Genomic DNA, 18761 nt, shown 5'->3' with positions numbered 1-18761 from the left:
CCAGAAGAACAAAGCCCAGCCATTGTCTTGGGAGATGTCAAATGATCTATAGACGGGTGCCTGTCGAGGGGGAAGGGGGGTCGGGGGGCGGGGGGGACTGTATGTGTCTCCTGTTTGAGCACTACAAATTGGTTGCAGATGGGGTGGCGGGGATGGCGGGGATGGTGGGAGGTCAGCGAAGGTCAGCGGTGTCGTAAACCGAAATTTGTTATTTATAAGCGGACCAGCGTTGACACAGAAATCGGCCAAGAGCCATAAATTATGCCGTTATATTAACATAGCAACAACGCAACGAGTCGTCCCATATCTCGCGCACTTTATGTTCTGGTATTGGATTACATAATGCCGAACAAGTTGCGTTCCCCTTGGGCCGCCCCTTGGGCCTCCCCTCGGGCCCCTTCTCGGGCCTCTCTGGCGGCTCTGAGTTATGATTGCAACGATATACCAGGCCGAAATTCCTGCTCAGCCATAGAGTCGTAATATTTCATATTTTATTGAGATGAAATATGGTTTCATCATTTTCGGGCAGCCACCGCCCGGTGGAGGGGGAGGGGGCGGGGGGGAGTCTGTCAGAAACCAGAGACCGCAACAGCAGCATTTCCCAGATGAGTTACATCTCCTTGTGGTGCCTCCATATGCTTATTGACCAACAATTTATGCGGCGACAAGATAACACACACATTTCCCCAACTCATTTGCATAAGCCAAAAGGCAGGAGTTTTCCTTTTTAAGCTCCAAAAGATAGCCCTGGTCTGGCCTGGGCTGGCCTGCTCTTCCGTAGGATCTCTGAGTCGGTCCCAGAATCCAGCAACGAGTATCATTCTTAACCGCTACCCAAATGGTAAAGAAAGAGTCAATCAATCTGGGCAGAAGCCCAGAGTTTATGGGAAAATGTATCTGAATGTGCAGTAGTTTTCGGATAAATCACTTTTATTTGAGAGACATAAAAGTCATGGAAAAACCTACATTCAGAATGCAATTAACGTAAGGAATAGATTAAAGTTATTTCCATGACGGATCCCGGTTCCGATGCCGAACAATGAAAGAGAGAGAAAGGACTTGTGAAGCTTTTGTTGGACCGGGGATTACAGCCGGTTACCATGGCTATAAACATTTTTATTATTATTCTCCCCATTGCGAGATTGATCCGTCCGTACGACTCTCACGTTGTAAAAAGAAGTTTGTTCTTTAGAAATCGCAGGGCACCGCCCCTTGCCCCTTCGCCCCTAGCGACTTACAGCTGGGACTCCGTGCGGTGTAAATTTCAGAAAGCCGGAAATAAATCTTAGTTACGCCTGGGCCCTGGGCCCGAAAAATCCCCTCACCGACAAAAGAATCAAAAACTATAAATTGCGTCATAATTTTGCGCTAGCGAAACAACAAAAGAAAATAAAAATCAAAGAAAAGAAAACTGGTGAAAAACTTGCTGCAGTTTCCCGCGGCGGGTCCGGGGCTCTTTTAGGGGTGCAGGCGGGGAAGCTTGTTATTATTGCCAGGGCCACACCCAATCCTTAACTCTCTCTCTCTGTCCCTCTCGGTGGAATCCTTCCCTCAAGTATCGCGTAGGTTTTTTATCATGCAAATGATAAGCCCCTGTCGCCGTCGATCTTTTTGGCCAGAGATGCGTATCGCGAGGGGCCTGGGAAAGTGCTTTATTAAATATCTATAAATCAGCGAGCCAAAAGTTTATTGTTACGCAAATTTTCCCGATGACAAAAGGTAATTGTAAACTTGTTGCCTTTTGTTCCTTCGCGAGGGGAATCGCAATCTATCAATAAAGTTGTTCTCGAGTCCTCTCTCATCCTCTCTCATCCCCGGACAATGGGTGCAAGCGGCGCGGAAAGGTAAGCGGCCAACAAAACCGAAGAAAAGAAAAGAAAAGAAAGGAAAATAACAACAAACAGAAGGCTGAAGAGCATATCCAGGAGAGGGTTCGAGTTCGAGTTCGGGTAGGGGTACGGGTAGGGGTACGGTTACGGGTTCAGGTTCGGAGTTCAGGGGCTGATTTTCCACGACATTGCTCTGGGATTCCCCTCGCAACTTTTCCTCCTCTCACTCACAACTTGTTGTTGTTCCACGAAAACGAAAAAAGACCATTGTCTGGGCTCTGGGGTCTGTGGCTGCGGTTTCCAGTTCTTTCTTTCCCCAGCGTGCCGGCACTCGCATTACAGATCCCCTGAAATAGGTGGGCACTACCTGGGATGCTCTGCATAATTGGTATCGGACTTGGGGCTGGGATCCCTGGGAGCCCCTGCAGTTATTAATTACGCATCAAACGATACCGATCTGCAATTTATTTGGCCCGACCGACCCCCCGACTTGTTTTGATTTGTTGGCTTCTATCGGGTCGATCTGGTCTGCTCCCCCCCTTCGGTCGGCATTTATGAAATTATGTAAATCTAGAGGCGACTCCAAACACACAAAACAGTAGTCGCCGGGCCCCCGATATCGGGGGGAATTAATTATGGCAATTAGATCTTATCCGGCGGCCTGGGGTGGAGCTGGAGGTAGATTACACATATTTTAATTACAAATTAGTTGGCGATCTTTCTGGACGGATATTCCGACCAATATTCGATCGGAATTGGTCATGGCTCGGTCTTCTGGAGCCTTCTTCTTGAGGAAACCCCAATTAATTTAAGCTCCAAACCGCATCGAATTGTTAACAACAAACCAAAGACAATGGGCAGTACCAGGTATCTCTCGGAAGTCTCTTTCCCTTTGCTCTAGCGATCTATCTCTTAATTATTTTAATTCAATTAAAATTGCACTGCACTTTCGCGGATGTAGCTAGAATTTTAGTTAAAAACTATTACATCCATTTAAAAAGAACTTAAAGGAAAGAAATCGCATTGCATTGCTGCCTTTTACCTACAATTATGACTGGGACTGGGACTGGGATTGGGCCCACAGAACTCCCAACTCGAAGCGATCCGAGTGCTGATCATACCTTCCTTTTCAGCCAAGAAGAGCTCTCGGAATGCTGCTGTGTTGAGATGGGGGAAAAACGCTAGGAATGAATCTCATTTCCCGTGGAACGGACGGCTGGCTGGGAAGTGCCCAACTCTTGGTCTCTTGTTCTCTTGGTCTCTTGGACTTGGACTAAATGGGGAACTTCGCACCGTGCCACTTACAGAAAATATGTGGTAATTATGCTGCCAGTTTCAGACAACCAACAGGCAAACAAACAAACCCGACAGACGGACAGACGGACAGACACACAGAGAACTCGACCGACGGACGCACGGACGGACGGACGGACGGACGGACGGACGGACGGACAGAACAAAATGTTGTAAATTGTGCAGTTGTCGAGTAGATTCTATTAATTGTTCGGTTAAACGTGAATTTTCACCGGAACCGTCGGCAAGTTTTTCATACAGTCTGAGACAGAGACATACATGTAAAGAGGGGACGAGGACGGGGACTGGGATAGGGACGGGGAGTGCTACGGGGACTGGAACTGCGGCTTTGGCTTGAAGTTACTTATGGATACCCTTGAGGCTCGAAGGGCATGCTCGACATGTTCCGTACACACCGAAAGATACATTTTTCAACGATTCATTGCTTGTGTCTTTTGTAGATCGAGGAATCGAGGATATCAAAGAGCCCTTACACTCGAGTCTACAGAATTTCCTACTTGTTTTTGGATCTTTGTTGTGGCGTTTTGCTATGAAATGAGTGAGAGGCAACGGAGCGAACCGAACCGCACCGCACAGAGCAGAGGAGAGCAGAACTCAGCTGCTCGAACCGCATACCAACCAAGATACATCCATCTCCAGCTCCAGCTACAGCTCCAGGCCTCCGCCGTCCCTGTCCATGGCCCTGTCACTGTCCCTGCAACGATATTCCATACCAACTCCGGTTCCATCTCCCGCTCAGCTGTTGTCATTGTCGTTTCCATAAGAGTCGTCGTCTGCTGCTCTGCTGATGTCGGTGTCAGTCGGTCGCCTGCTCGGTTGGCTGGTTAGCCAGTTGATCAGTCCGTCACTTCGTCACTCCGTCAGTCGTCGGTTGTTGTTGTTGTGGGTTTCCGGTATTATGCCCATTTACAAAGGCAAGCAACAGCAGCAGCGACTTGAGAAGTTCTAAGGTTACAAAAAACCAACCGACAGCCAGCAAGAAAGCAAACAATAATGACAGCGACAGCAAAACTCTGCTGATGGGACAATGAATGCACCATGGGCACTAACTTGAACGAAAGTGCTGCCAAAATATAAACACTCTGTACGCCTTGTACTCAAAGTGCCGAGTCGATAGAGCCATATCTGAGGGCTAGAGATATCCAGAGAAATGCTGAATCAAGTCCCCGCAAAGGAGACGAGCATATCTACCAGATAGCCGAATCTGTAGTGGATCTGATTATTATTTTAGCCAGAATCAACAATGGCCCTCTCTCACACACTCTTCGTCGTGCAATGTGCACCCTCTGGCGGAGGAGAGCCCCAATTCTCCGCCAGCTCCAGTGCTGCCGGCTTTGTGCCCATTGTGCGACGATGACATCGACACTGACGACACCCGACAACGTCAGCTGAGTGAAACAAGCGACCAGCAGCTTTAATTGTGCCAAAACATTCTAAGTACCCGTAGGTATACGTCCATCCATACACCGCCGCATACATAGGTATTGTAGGTAGCTCTTTGAGGAGACCGAAACCGAGACGGAGACCGAGTCCAGCACAGTAGCAACAGCTGATTCGGGCGGGACCGGGGCTGATGACTGTCAATGTCATCATCGGGGGCAAGCAGAGGCGAAACTATGCTGGCTCTTGGGTTACCTTCCAGAAGAGTACGCATGAAATGGGAAGGAGCTGGTAGTGCCACTGGTAGTGCCCCCTCTCTACTGTCTTATTTCTTCTGTCTACTCGCTGGCCTGGTTGCTGCCTCGTACTTAAGTTTATGATATGAAGTGCGACAGCGCGGTCCCCTGCAACCTTCGCATTGTTGTGCAACAAAAGCGTTGAGAACTTGTTAAAAAATGAGTGGAATTTCGCGCTGCATTGCACTTTGGGGCAGGGCACCAGGCAGGACCATCGGATGCGGGCAAAAGGATGGATGGCAGGCAACAGCAGCAGCAGCTGAGCCCCGATCTCTGATGTGTGGCTTTCCACTGGACTGCGGTTGTCCCGGTGCCGTGTCCCTTCCTTTGTGATTGTGTTGCAGCGCGCGGCTTAAGAACTCGAAAGGGTTGCACCCCAAAAACTGTGACAGCAAATGCGACCGCAGCCACGACCCATATAATAAGCTTGATAAAATCAACGCGCTTCCGCGGAGCCTCAGGAACACAAAATAAAATAAGCGTAGAGTGGAAATTGTTTTCATTGCATGCGGGAATTAGCCAGGGGCCAGAGCCCCAGAGTCCCAGAGTTCCAGAGAGTTCCAGAGTCCCAGATACAGGACGAACCAGGGACCCGGAGGAGGCAGTAGCAAAACAGTTTGGAATTTAATCTGTTCCATGGAAAACAGGATTGCTGCGGCAGCGCAATCGGAATCGACTCTGTGTGCCCCCATCTCCCCTCCCCACCCTCCCTCCACACACATTTGTTGCTTTTATTTATTTGTTGTTTCATTATTCTTTTTTTTTTTTTTGGTGAATCCGGGGCTGGCTTTATCCCGTCTCCGTCTCCGGCTCCGTCTCCGTCTCCGGCTTATGTGCAGCCAACTTGAAGCTGAAGCCGAGGCCGTGGGCTGGGGCTGGGGCTGAAGTGCAGGGAAGTTGCATCTAGGAGGGGATTAGTGTCAGAGCAAGTTGAGAGAGCGCTAATAAGACGACGGTAGCGGACCAGCTCCCCCTCGAGTTGAGTCGAGCAGATTTGTCGTTGAACTTTTGTCAGTGTGGCGGTGGTAGGCAAAACTTTGAAGGATTTGTGCAATTTCCTATAATTGAACCAAGGACCACGACCCAGGAGCAGAAGCAGTTGTTCGAGGAGCTCTTCATGTTGTTATTTCTAGCGTGGATGAGTGGATGTGTCCCCTCTCTCTCCCTCTCTCTCCCCCCCTCTCTCTCTCTATCAGAGCCATAACTTTAATTGGGAAATCAGAACAAGCCCCGAAATGTAAGAGGAGTCTAGAACGCTGATTGAGCTGCAATCAAGAGGATTAACTGGGGATCGAACAGAGATCAGCCCGGACTGTTCAGATCGGGTTAGGGATCTAGTCTGAGGGAAACCTCTGAGGTCTAAGGTCTGAGGTCTGCTCTGTACTTCGTATTTCATGGTAGAGCTCTGTTGCCATGGTCGTCGGATTCCCCGGCCCAACGTGTTCTCCATGGGGGCATGCATCCGCCTGGCATCCATCCATCCATCCATCCAACCATCCATCCATCCAGCCATCCAGCCATACGGCAACCTGGAAAAACACTTCTTTTGTCTTGGGTGTTTTTCGTGGTATGTTAATTTTTGAAGAATGCCTGGCCCAGGGGTTCGCGGGTTCGGGGGTTCGGGCTGCCAAGGTGTGTTGCCAAGTCGAAAAAGGCCAAAAGGAACAAAGACAAAAAGGCAGAAAAACGAAAAAAAAACGAAAACGAAAAAGAAAAACTGAAAAGAGCCAACGCACGCATAATATATTGTATTTTAGCCATGCCCGTGACCATATCCAGGGTCGTATCTTGTATCTGTATCTTGTGTGCCCACCTCGCCCCTCCTCCCCCCCCCCCCCCCCACACCGTTTGTCACTCTCCGCTGCAAGTCCCCGCCCCCTCCCGCCGCAGCTTCAGTCGTACGTATATCCGTTCATCGTCGTCGTCGTCGTCGTCGTTAGCTTCTGGTATTTTATGCTGTCCATCGGCACTGTCCAGCCTTTCCCCATTCCCTTTCCCTTTACCTTCTCTCGGACGTTTCGGGCCGTCGCTTGGACGGCTTCTGTTGTTAAGTTGGCATTAATGTGTAGTCGTTTGTAGTTAATTCGTTGCTGTTGCTGTTGCTGTCTCTGGCCCCCTCTGGCCCCGTCACCCCTCACCGTCCAGGGCACCCTCTGGCCTGGCATACTCGTCGTATCTGCACTGAATGACTTTAAATGTATCTGTCCGCTGCAAAGCACCGAAAAAATATATTACACTTTACTTGGCCAAAAGAAAAAAAAAACACACACACACACAAAAAGAGACACCCAACGGAAAAAGAAGAAAAGCGCACACACACAGTCACAGCTGAGTGTCAAATCCAAATAGAAGGCAAAGAGGACAGTCAGGAGGTATAGAGTCGAAGAAGATTGAATACCCTTTCCAGCACTGCCCAGGGATTCGCAAAGGGAACAGAGACTGTGGGAAGTCCCTTAGAATTTACTCCTAATAGAGTCCTGCATGAACGCCGGCTCAGCTTGAACGAAAATCCGAAAATTTCGGTTTTTTCTTCTCGCTCACTCTCCATTTGGTGTACCGCTGGAGAGAGTATAGGCAGGAAATACAAAAATATCATCTAAAGCTAGAATTTGCCTATGAAAATGAATATAGATAGATCTTTTACCCCTAAGATACCAGTAAAGTTCTCATCTATGCCATATACCGTCTCTGTCTAAAGTGTATGTATATCTGACGAAAAAAGAAAAACGATTTGCGACTCAAAGTGAAATTAAATGAAAACAGAAAGAAAGAAAAAAAAAAACGAACCAAATACATTTCCTTGACTAGGGTGATTTGGTATTCCATTCCCATTCCCATCCAGCTGGGGCCCATCTTCCATCGCCCGTCCACTCCACTCCACTCGCTTCGCCCCTGCTGCATTCCCGACCAGGGGAGCAGGGGAGCAGGGAGAAGGGAGGAACGGAGGAACTATCGCTTCCAGTTACCATACCATTCGTCCCCGTTCAGTGGACTAAAGTGTACACAAATTAGAGCAGGTTTATCTGATAAAACCTCTGAACCTCTGTTCTCTGTTCTCCGTTCCGTTCCGTTCCTTTCGGTTCTTTCGTGGTCAGCACACACCCCCGGACAGTGCCTGCAATCTATTGACGGACATTTAGCATTAATTTTTTTCGGTGGGGGAGCCTTTTTTTCGCGTCTTTCTTCCGCTTTCTCTCTGTGCTCTGTTCTCTGTTCTGCTCCGTTCTGTTCTGTGGCTCCCTTTCTCCATTCGGGGGGTTTTTTTTTTTTGGTTGCTTTTTCGACTTGAACAATTTAGTCGGGGGCTTGGATTGCGTTAATTTGGTAAATGTTTTGACGTTCCTGCAATTAAAAAGGCACAGGGTGACTGGCCAGAGGCGGACGGACGACCATAGTCGTGGTGGCCTGGTGGCCGGGTGGCCCTTCCGTTTAGTTTACTTTGTTGAACCCGTGACACCGGGCGTCTGTTTTACTAATTAAAAGCAATGTTCCAGAAATGTGTTTACCTGCTGCTAATGAGTATCCACAATGAATTGCTGTCGTAGATTGTCTTCCTCCTGCCGCTGCCTGCTCGACGACCAAGTTTATCCGTCAGCGCGTCCGCGTCCGCGTCGGTGCCGCATTGCGGATTCCCACCTATGGGTGGTCAACGAGCGGAACAGTAGCAGCCGGAGAAGGACACGTTTCTGGCTTTCTTTGCTTAAGCAGGATAAGATAAGATCCAACTGCACCGAAACATCCAACAGTTACAATGTAAACGCGGAATGGGGCACTCGCCAGGGCAGTGGCAGTGTCAGTGGCAGTGGCAGTAACTGTAACTACCGCAAAATGATCATTCCAGGTGTTGGTTACGGATATGAAGTGAATAATCATGTGTGTTCATGTCATTTTAGTTTAATATACGGACTGTTTCATAAGAAAAGCTGCGACTCTGTATAGCGGGTCTTTGTAGAGAGGTTAGAGCTGTTTAAGGCTACTTTTGTTTCCCCTATATCTTGTCTTATTTGAAGTGCATTCCTATAGGACTCCCTTTGATTAGTTCCCTTTTTAAAAAACCTTCTGGGGTTTTGTTTCTGCTTTCTTGGGACCGTCTAGGGCGCTTCGCCAAAGACTGTGTACATATATTGTTGTTGGATTCTGGGACCGACTTAGCTGCCCACGAACATACAGCGGGGCCGCGCTCAGAGATGAAGGATATCCCAAGAGAGGTACAGAGTCCCAGTACCCCCGCGCACTCGTAATTCGAATGGAATCCGACAAAAACTGGAGACGGGACTTGGCTAGTGCCGTATCTTGATCGGTTCAGGAGGGACAGTCAGCAGGTTCTTGTGTGTTGTCAAGGCTGCCTGGCACAAATCTGTTGTAGCACATATCGATGGATGCCAAAAGGCTCTAAGAAGTAAAACAGCAAGCCATTGGCCGTCTCTGTTGCCATAACTCTGATATCTTATTGGATCGCCTACATATATCACCTATCCAATTCTGATTCCCAGGCTGGTGGGGGAGAGAAAACAGAGAAACAATATTTACCCACGTCCAGCAGCTGTTTCGGGCTGCCGAGTGCCAAGTCCCGGTCCGTGGCTTTGACATCCAAAGAAAAGAGAAAAAAAAGAAGAAAAAAAACAACCGTGCATAAATATAAAAACTAAGGAGAGAAACTGGCATCTTCATATGGGGGTTTTTCCTTTCTTGGCTGATTCTGTTGTTCGCTGGACGGACCTGGTGGCTGGTTTTTGTCTCTGGGTCGTCTCTGTATCTCTGGCTATCTGGCTATCTGGCTCTCTGGTGCGTTTCTGGTTGCTTGCACTGCAGTTTCGGGTGCCAGTTGCTTGCTGCGGTATCTAAGAGATACAAAATATGCTCAGCAATTTACCTTTTGAAGTTTATTGCATGGTCCGTGCCCCCCCCTACCCCGCACCTCTCTTTGGAGCACCGCCTCAGAAATCAATGTGTGTAACGAAAAGCAACCGAAAATAAATGTTCTGTGAAGGAATTTCGACTGTTTTTGTTGCCTCTGTCTCTGCCATTTCCCTTAGCAATGCCAAACCATTTACCATTTACCCGGCCACCAGTCCCCCCTGTCCATCCCCCCCGTTCAGGCCCTATTTGTTTGGCCGTTTGTGTTTATACCTTTCGACTTATTTAATGCCTTCCTTCACCTGAAATGGGAAACAGAACCTAACCGACTAGTCGGGTCGGGGTCGGGGTCGGTGGTGGGGAGAGGGGTGGAAGGGGGGTACATACAGTGGAAGTTCTTTCCTTTTGTTTTGTTTTGTTTATTGATTTAAGTTTATTGCGTGCACTGAACGAAAACTTCAGCCCAGTTCTTGGATTAAGCACGGCTAAACAGGTGCGGACACGTCTGAACGTGTCGTGTCAGATGCCCAGTTGTGGCACAAATTCTGTGAAATCTTTGCGAACAGACAAGGGAAGTGTCCAACACCTTTGGGCTCCCTCTCTCTCTCGCTCTCTCTCTCCCCCTCTCCCGTTCTCACAGTGTAGGCACGAACGGACCTCTACAGGAAATAGGTGTAAGTTTTCCTCTGCTTGTTGTACAGGGTAGGAGGTACAGGGGTATGCTCGAACTGGACCCACCGCAGTGGTCTCCAATCCTCGATGACACCCCAAATAGAGGGTATGGCATGGTCGATTCTGGCCCACATTCTGGCTATCTGGTAGCTGTAGCTGTTTCTGCTGTGTTTTTGCCAACATTTCGTTATAATGCGTTTGCTTTGTCTGTCTGTGGGTCTGTCCAGAGGGTGGGAGTCGGAGTGTAGGGCTGGACAGGGGTCATTCCGTCAGTCAGGCAGAGAACCGCAGAGCCAGGCACCAGGCACCGGGCACCGGGCACCAGGCACAGTGCAGTTCATGCAAGAATGCCAGTCGAGAGGCAGAACGAATGGCGAAATGCAGAAATGCAGAAATGGTAATGGAATCATATGTTGAGGGGCGGCCAAAGGGGCGGGTCTCGTGTGTGCAACAACTTGGGAAGTTCTGTGGAAGGCAAATGCCGAACCGAATGCCGAATGCCGAATGCATAAAAGTATTAACAATTGACAGATTCATAAATATGCAATTTACTTCACTTTTTATTTCGCTTGCTGCATTTCCTGTTTCGAATTCTGTTTCGGTGGGGATCCCGATTCCCTCTCCCACCCCACCCCTCCCCTGTAAGTTGTGTGTGTGTGTGTGTTTCGGTGGCCACTAAAATTACCCAACGGCAACCAAATGGCAACACATGCCCATAAATTAGCATTTAGAAAAAAAAAACAAAAAAAAAAAACGAGGAAAAACCGAAATAAAAATGGAAACCAGCAGCAGCACAGCAACAACAAAGCGAATGCAAAGAGAAATGTAATTCATGCCCCAGAAAATGGGTACCGGAGAGGAGGCAGAGGCACAATCAGGAAGCTCAGAGCACAGTGGTACCAGACATGGCAGAAAAGTGATAGGAAATCTTGCATCTGAAATCTTTTTTATAAATTTAAGGGGCCAATCGATATCAAAACATACAGCGGTGTTCATAGTTCATGCTTTTAGAAAATTTACCAAAGAAAGAAAGAACTCCTGTTGCTTCCTGGACCATGGGAGACCATGTGAGGATGATGTTGGGATGTTGGGAAAAAATTAGAATGAAATTTTCATTGGAAATCGAGATACCTCCGAGTAGTCGAGTATTTCCTCAGAGATCTTCGTCTTATTCGGTTCGAACGTAAACTATATATTCAAATATAGGATCGAATATAGGATAGAGCATGAAACTAGATAAATAAATCAAATTTTTATGAAAATAAGGTCAGTGCAAATTTTGCACATAAAAATGAATTTTTATTTGTATTATTTATAATTTTATTTGAACAACAACAGAAATAGTTGCATCAATTAACAAACATTAATTTTTTTTCTTTAATAAAATTCTTACATCATAAGATCTAATATTAAATGAAATTAAATTCAAGAGCATATATGATACCCAGAATATGGAAATATTCATGGCTGGATCGAATCGGATGGGATGCTCCCAAGTCATTTGCCACCTCGGCATCTGGCATCTGGTGGCACGGTGCAGCCGCACAGCCACTTGCACACACCGAGAGAAAAAGCTTATGTAGATTTTAGCTTAATTCGATTTGGTTTTGCTGGCTTTTTGCTTTCGCTTTGAAGTAAAAAAAATCAACAAAAAAATAAATTGGACTTATGCAGCAACTACAACATCATCAGGGGCAGCAACGAGGCAGTGGCAGCAGCATCGTTGGCCAATTTGTGGCAAGTTTACGTTGCCGGTGCCGCACTGCTCCACTCCGCTCTGAGAGATAAGTCGGGTCAGCAACAACAACAAGCAGGAGCCAAAATGCTCTGCGGTTTAACATGGCCAATTTGACTACGATTTTGGGTTTTGGTCTGGTATTGGGATTGGGATTGGGATTGGGATTGAGATTTTTCGGGAACGACACAAAGGACTGGGGGGTGGGGACTCCGGTCTACGGTGTACGGTCTTCCATCCTCCGTTTGCCCAGATAATACCCGGGTATAATTTAGCTTACTAAATGGCCTTCTAAGTGCGATAAAAGGACTTTTTATTAAAATTTCAAATGCCCCGCATAGGAGGAGAGGACCCAACCCGAGGGTGTGGCGGGGGCCGGGGGGCGTGGGATTGCCAATTGACTTTTATTAAGAGTCCTCAGTCCTCAGTCCTCGGTCCTCGGTCCGTCCCTGTCCGTCCCTGTCCGTCCTGGTCTGTCCCCGTCGCAATGCCGTTGCCGGGCTATTTATTATGTCAAAGTTTTTGAAACGAAATGGTTTTTAGTTTTGCCGACGATTGCCTGTGTAACCCGTAACCCGTACCCCCGTATCCGCCCCCCCGCACCGCAGACGATGTGGCGATTGTTTGTGCCTCGTGTTGACCAGGCATTAATACGTCCTTAAGCGGAATCGAATCTGAAAGCGAATCCATTCGCTCAGTTTCGCTCAGTGTGGTGGCTTTTCTCCGTTGGGTCCATTCCGTCTGGGCGTGCCAGCCCTGCATTGTCATTACACAAGCACGCCCTCGCCGCGGCCCTCGTCAGTGCAAAAAAAAAAAAAAAAAAAAAAATCAAGCGAAATAACCAAATTTAATAATAGCGTGAAAAAGCATTCACCTCTTCCAGCAGAGCAGGAAAAAGAGTAAACTAAATTCTGAATAATGATGGCCACGCTGAACTGAACTGAACTGGAACTGGAGACCCCGAACCCCAGACCCAGGCCCGGACCCAGACCCGGACCCATAGCCAGAGCCAGAGACAGAGCCAGAAGCGGGGGCTCTCTACGCTTTCTGATTACGCGTAATCGTGGGAGTGAGAATGGGGCAATGGGGAATGGGGAATGATAATGGCAGAGAGATTTCGCCAAATGCTGAATGCAAATCGTAATTTGTGGCTTAATTTTTTGATGGCTTTTTAATAAATGGAACACAACGGCAGAGAGCCCACAGCCACAGCCAGTGAAACCACACGCAAAAAAAAATCACTCAAATTTGTCAGATAATCCAATTCTGGGACGGCACTCCTTGACTTTTTTTGCCAGGCGGAAGCTGGCTAATAAGGAGACCGCGCCCCCTCATCCGCCACCGCGTATACGTATCCCCTGTCTGTGGCTGTGGCGGTGTCTGTGTCTATGAATCATGGGCATCTTTGACATTTATGGCCTCAATTTATTTGATAAATTTCACACGCACGTTATCAATTGGCAGCCCACCATCCCATCCCATCCCATCGCATCGCATCCCATCCCGAAACCCTGGATCTCGGTGGCAATAAATTTTGACGGATTAGTTCGCTTATGAGTGGCATCGACTCGACGTCGAAGGACTCGGCCAGGAGCAGCCGAAACTATTTGGGATGGGATAAACTGTAATAATGGATATTATTATTTATTTTTATTTTCCCTTTTACCACCGCGGGGGTGTGCCCTGTGTGTGCCCTGTGTGTGTGTGTGTGTGTGGCGTATCAATTTTCATAAAATATCGATGCCTGGTTATTGATAACCGTGGCGAAAAGTCATTTTATTGCCCGGTGCCCTTACCATCCCACCGGATCGGATCAGCTTCAGCTCTAATCCCCCCCAAAATGCGAGTGAAAGTACTCGGATTGATAAATGTCATCTTATCAGGCATGCTCTACGGGCCGGACATTTGTCAAATCTGAGGGGTAGTCCTTAAGATGGCTTCTGAAAGAAAAGTCCTCTATCCCATGGCTTGTGCTCTTTTAGAACCGATTGAGAAGAGCACCCAGAGAACGAAAGTAATATTCGATGCATAAGAAAAAGATAGAATTGTTTTCAATTATTTAATTTTAAATTAAATATAAATGAATATTTAATGATTTATATAAGTACATTTTATATAAACAAATATTTTTCATATTTATATTAAATATTTTCCAACTTAGAAACAATATATTTCCCATAAATTGAATAAAATATATTTTGAATTTTTTCTAGAATTTTAATTTTTTTTCCAAAAAACGAAAGAAATTTCTAAGATAAGGAAACCCTTTTTTATTTATTTTATTTATTTTGAGTGTATTTTTTATTATAGTTCGGATTGTATTTTGTAAAAAACCCTATAAATCATAATTTATTTTATTTTTTTTTTATTTTAATTGGAACTTTAACTTTATTTTAATAAATACAAATATTTTATTGGGGTGATATTAGAATTTAAAAAATTGTAAATTAAAAATGATTTATTTATTTGTATTTTGTACCCAAAAACCGAATATTTATTTGAAATATGAGTGTGTTTTCGTCTTCTTAGTGTCCCAGTTTTCCCTGCGTGTTTAATCTGTTAATTATCCGCTGATCTGCCCAGATCCTTAGCCCATGTTGGCCCCCCGATTAGCCTGCTCCAGCAGTCGGCTCCACTTAAGAAATGCTAATGTTAATTGTTCTATGCCAGGCAAATTGATTAATTAATAAGGCACTTGAGCAATGCAAGTGCTTGGCTGGAAATTGCTTGATTGACAAATATTTTTGTGGGGCGTGGCGGGCTCCAGTTGTGGGGCTGGGCTGCCTACATAATTTAAAGCTAATTAGTTTTCCTAGCGCAGCTCATTCGAAATACATCAATCAAGTCCTCCCGGGGCTAATTGCATTTACCTGATGACGGTTTTCAGTTTGTAACCGCCCCGCCCCCTACCAGCCTTCCAGCCCACCAGCCCACCGGCCTACCAGCCTACCAGCCGCCCTGTCAATTGCCGACAAATTATTGGGGATCTCATGTGGAACACCCTGGGAGTGTGTGTGTGTGTGTGTGCTCTGCATTCGGGCTTGGAGTTGTCGAGGCTTGTCCCGAATTACAGGCGAAAGAAGTGCCTGATTTGGTATTATAATTACGGGGGGTGTTGCTTTAATAATTCTGATTGGTGGGTAAACAATACAGAAATCAGAGGGCTAAATCCAGAGCCGGTGGGCAGCACTGTAACGCCCAAATGGGCAGCACTGGTCGAACAGCTGATCGGTGGATTACCAGACTCTTTGCCATGCAATAAAACCTCTGTTGATTCCGAAAGATTCCGTCGTTATGGACAAGTCTGCAGCGCTCTGCATGCCCGTTGATGCCCATTTCAAATGGGGCGTACTGGAGCCTCGGGCAATCTACGTTCTGCAATTTGTATGCAAGTCCGATTGAAGTTGTTCACACCTAATGCCTGGCTATGGCCATAGCCATGCCGTAGCCATGCCTGGGTATCCAATTATGAATCTCGATGGCTGGGCCTGCCTCCATTGACCCACAAAGAGAATACGAGGGAAAAATGGAAACGTACGCCCCCGGGGCGAGGCAGGCTACCCAAGCGGGACGGAGACATCGAGATGGGGTCCCAGATACCGTCGGAACGTACGTGTTCCCCTCCTGGTCCCTCGATACGAGAATTGTGGGACACGTCGCTATCGCAAAAATCTGATGCTTAATCCTCGAAATTAATTATGTTCGCTGCACACACACACACACACACACACCACTCTCTGCCCGCTTTCATTCAGAGAGTTTTCCAACGAAAATTAACCAAAAAGAAAAGGAAATTTTCGTGTGGCTCAAGGCACTACACTGCACAGATACAGATACGTATCTGAGGGCCGGCAATAGGAACACGGCCAGAAGAGGCCAGAAGAGACAGACGGGGGCAGGGCTCCTCATATCGCTTATGCCTATGCACGTTCCAGGGCGAGACCCACCGGAGCACCGGAGCACCAACAGCATCAAGATCTCCGCACGAGTGGAGGCGGAGGGCACTTGACGCCGCTGCCAAGGTGTGTGCACTCCACCGAGGGTTCTGCTGCGGTTCTGGCCGGAGCTGGAGCTGGAGCTGGGGCAGGGGCAGGGACTGGGGCTCTCAGCCATCATCAACATCGTCAGGGCAGGCAGGCAGCCAGGCAGGGAACATGTAAATTTTTGAAATATAATTGGCCTAATATTTCAGCCTGTCTGTCTCTCTGCTCCTAATGCCTGCTCCCAGACACGTACTCTATGAGGCCTGGCCCGGCCCGGCCCGCAGCTCCAACTGCAGCTCGGGCAGCTCTCGTCGTCGGCTTATGATTTTTATCAGCTTTTGGCTTTGGCAGCCACCCCCTACCCCTACCCCTACCCCTACCCCTCCTCCTACCCTATGCTATGTGTGTTTGGCCAACGCACCCAATTTTTCCACGGAATATGGGTGTAGCCGCCGCACTGGCCGCCGCGCGGTCGATTGCCTAATGTGGAACTCCCCCCCTCCGACTCGGTGGACCCACGGCAATCGGCAATCGGCAAACAGACACAATCCGTGCCATGCCATGCCATTTGTTTGCTGAACCTTTGATATTTTCCAGTCCCAGCAGCAGCACCCAGCACCCAGCTCCCGCTCTAGCTCTGGCCCCCAAGCTCCAAGAGCTGTCGTTCGATCCATCCATGAACCTTGGCATTTGCTTGGTCGATATCTATCTGAGGCAGGTGCTGCGCGAACGGACCCCAGAGGAGGCAGCGTGTGTTGGGCAATGAGGCTGAGGCTGCTTGGCAATATTCGTCTGAGAGTACTGCCAAGTGGCTGGCTGCTGATTCGAGTAGGTTTCTGTGTGTACGTTTGTGTATGTCAGAGATCTGCCAACCCTGGGAAACACTTCAAAGTATACATTCAGTATATATTCCCCAACAGCAAAACAATGTCCAAGACTCAGAATCGTAAAAAATCGAAGCAGCCCCGTCGTGGCCCCGTCTCCAGCACTGGCAGCGAAACGGAGCGCAGTCTGGAGGATATGCTGAGTGTCACGAGGCTGAGGATCGGTGACACGGACGCCGACGCCGACGATGGGGAGCGTCCAACCCGCAAGATGAAGCCCAAATCCAAGGCGCCACAGAAGTCGCTCGGTGCCCGTTCGGTGGAGGCACCCGACCAGCCGCCGTTCGTGGCCCTGGTCGCCAATCTGCCGATGGAGACCAGCGTGCGGGAGCTGCTCGTGCTGTTTGTCCAGCACTCGATTCGCTCCATCAGCCTGTTGCGGCTGGGCAAGGGCGGGAGCCAGCAGAGAAAGGCGCATGTGGAGCTGGCGACGCGCGACGACCTGATGGAGCTGCTCAAGAAGGACCAACTGCTGTGCCGCGGTCGCCGCCTGAGCATCAGTGTGTGCCAGGATCCGGGTGCTGCTGGCGATGAGCGATGCAATCGCCATGTGGTCAGTGGCCTAGACGGCACCTGGAGCCTCCATTCGGGCAGCGACGCCGACGAGAGCTCCTCGGAGTACGCGGCCAGTGTCCGGAGCGTTCAGGAGCGCGAGGCCTCATCGGAGGCGTCTGTGCACATCAGCCGCACGCCGAGCAGCACCGAGGAGCTGGAGCGCCGCATGGAGGTCCGCCTCCAAAAGTTGGCGGAGTTCGAGAATGCCCAGACGGAGCAGGCCCAGAGCTCGCAGGGGGATGACGACGAGATTCCTCCACAAATGTCCTGGCCCAAGTTCTGGTCGGATGTGCAGAAGAGCGAGGAGTTGTAAACAAGAAACATTTCTCACACACACACACATACACACACACATACACCAAGGGCAGGTGGCATGCAAAAATGGCACTTACGGGCAATCAAAGATTGATTTCCGATCGTATATTCACAAATAAACAACACATTTGTCATGGCACTTGGCTACAAGAATCCGTGGCACCACCATTCATGCAGGTCTTTAGTTTTAGGCCCTGAAAGATTCCTTCCTAGGTTCCAGCCACAAAGGGGTATTGGCTTTCTGTCAGGCCAGCAGATCGAACAGAGGCCACAACGTGCCTGAAACCGATCCCCCCTTGAGAGTTAACCAGTCTTCAATGGGCTGGAAAACCCCATCATTCCTACATTTTCACGGGCCCATCCTTAAAGGCGGACCAGTCTCTGGGGCCCGCGCTCGACAACAGCTGCGTAGAAACCAACAAAACTACACACAAAATATAATAATTTATCAACAATATTGACTAAAAGCTGTCAACTGAATTAATTTAAACTGATTTATTAATGTGGCGACAGTTGGGCGATCGAACCGACTGACGTCGGCTGTTGGCTGTCGGCGGTCGGCGGTCGGCAGGAGCCCCGAGGGGGGGGAGCCCCAGAGAGAGAGAGAAAACAAAGAGCCAAAAACAATACGGCGGTAAGCATACGCTAATTGACCAACTAATTAGCGCGTTTAATGGCTTGAGTGTATACGAGAAACACGGTCAACGAAACAAGAAAGACAGACTTAGACTTGCTAATGAAATTAACGTAGCGTGGTTAATAGTTTTGCCAAATTTGGAAAATAATTTTCATCAAATCGTCGGCGTTTCCAGTTCTGCGTTTAACGTCATTCCAGGCCCCCCCCCACCGCCATGCACCACCTTTGTTTTATTTATGTATATTTCTGTGTTAATTCTCTGGGCGATTAATGGCAGCACGATCTTGGCCAGGCCAGCGGAAAA

The 18761-nt window shown here is 48.3% G+C and overlaps 1 protein-coding gene across 1 annotated transcript; it reads left to right on the top strand.

Annotated features, from left to right (window-relative positions):
• The first annotated feature begins 16927 nt into the window (after window positions 1-16927).
• LOC4813866 (uncharacterized) lies at window positions 16928-17989 on the top strand. The gene has a single exon (XM_001353884.4). The coding sequence runs from the start codon at window positions 16994-16996 to the stop codon at window positions 17816-17818; it is 825 nt and encodes a 274-aa protein (XP_001353920.4). The 5' UTR covers window positions 16928-16993; the 3' UTR covers window positions 17819-17989.
• Window positions 17990-18761: the final 772 nt, after the last annotated feature.

Source organism: Drosophila pseudoobscura, chromosome X, assembly GCF_009870125.1.
Source record: "Drosophila pseudoobscura strain MV-25-SWS-2005 chromosome X, UCI_Dpse_MV25, whole genome shotgun sequence".
Lineage (NCBI taxonomy): Eukaryota > Metazoa > Arthropoda > Insecta > Diptera > Drosophilidae > Drosophila > Drosophila pseudoobscura.
This window is presented reverse-complemented; position numbering and strand designations above follow the sequence as displayed.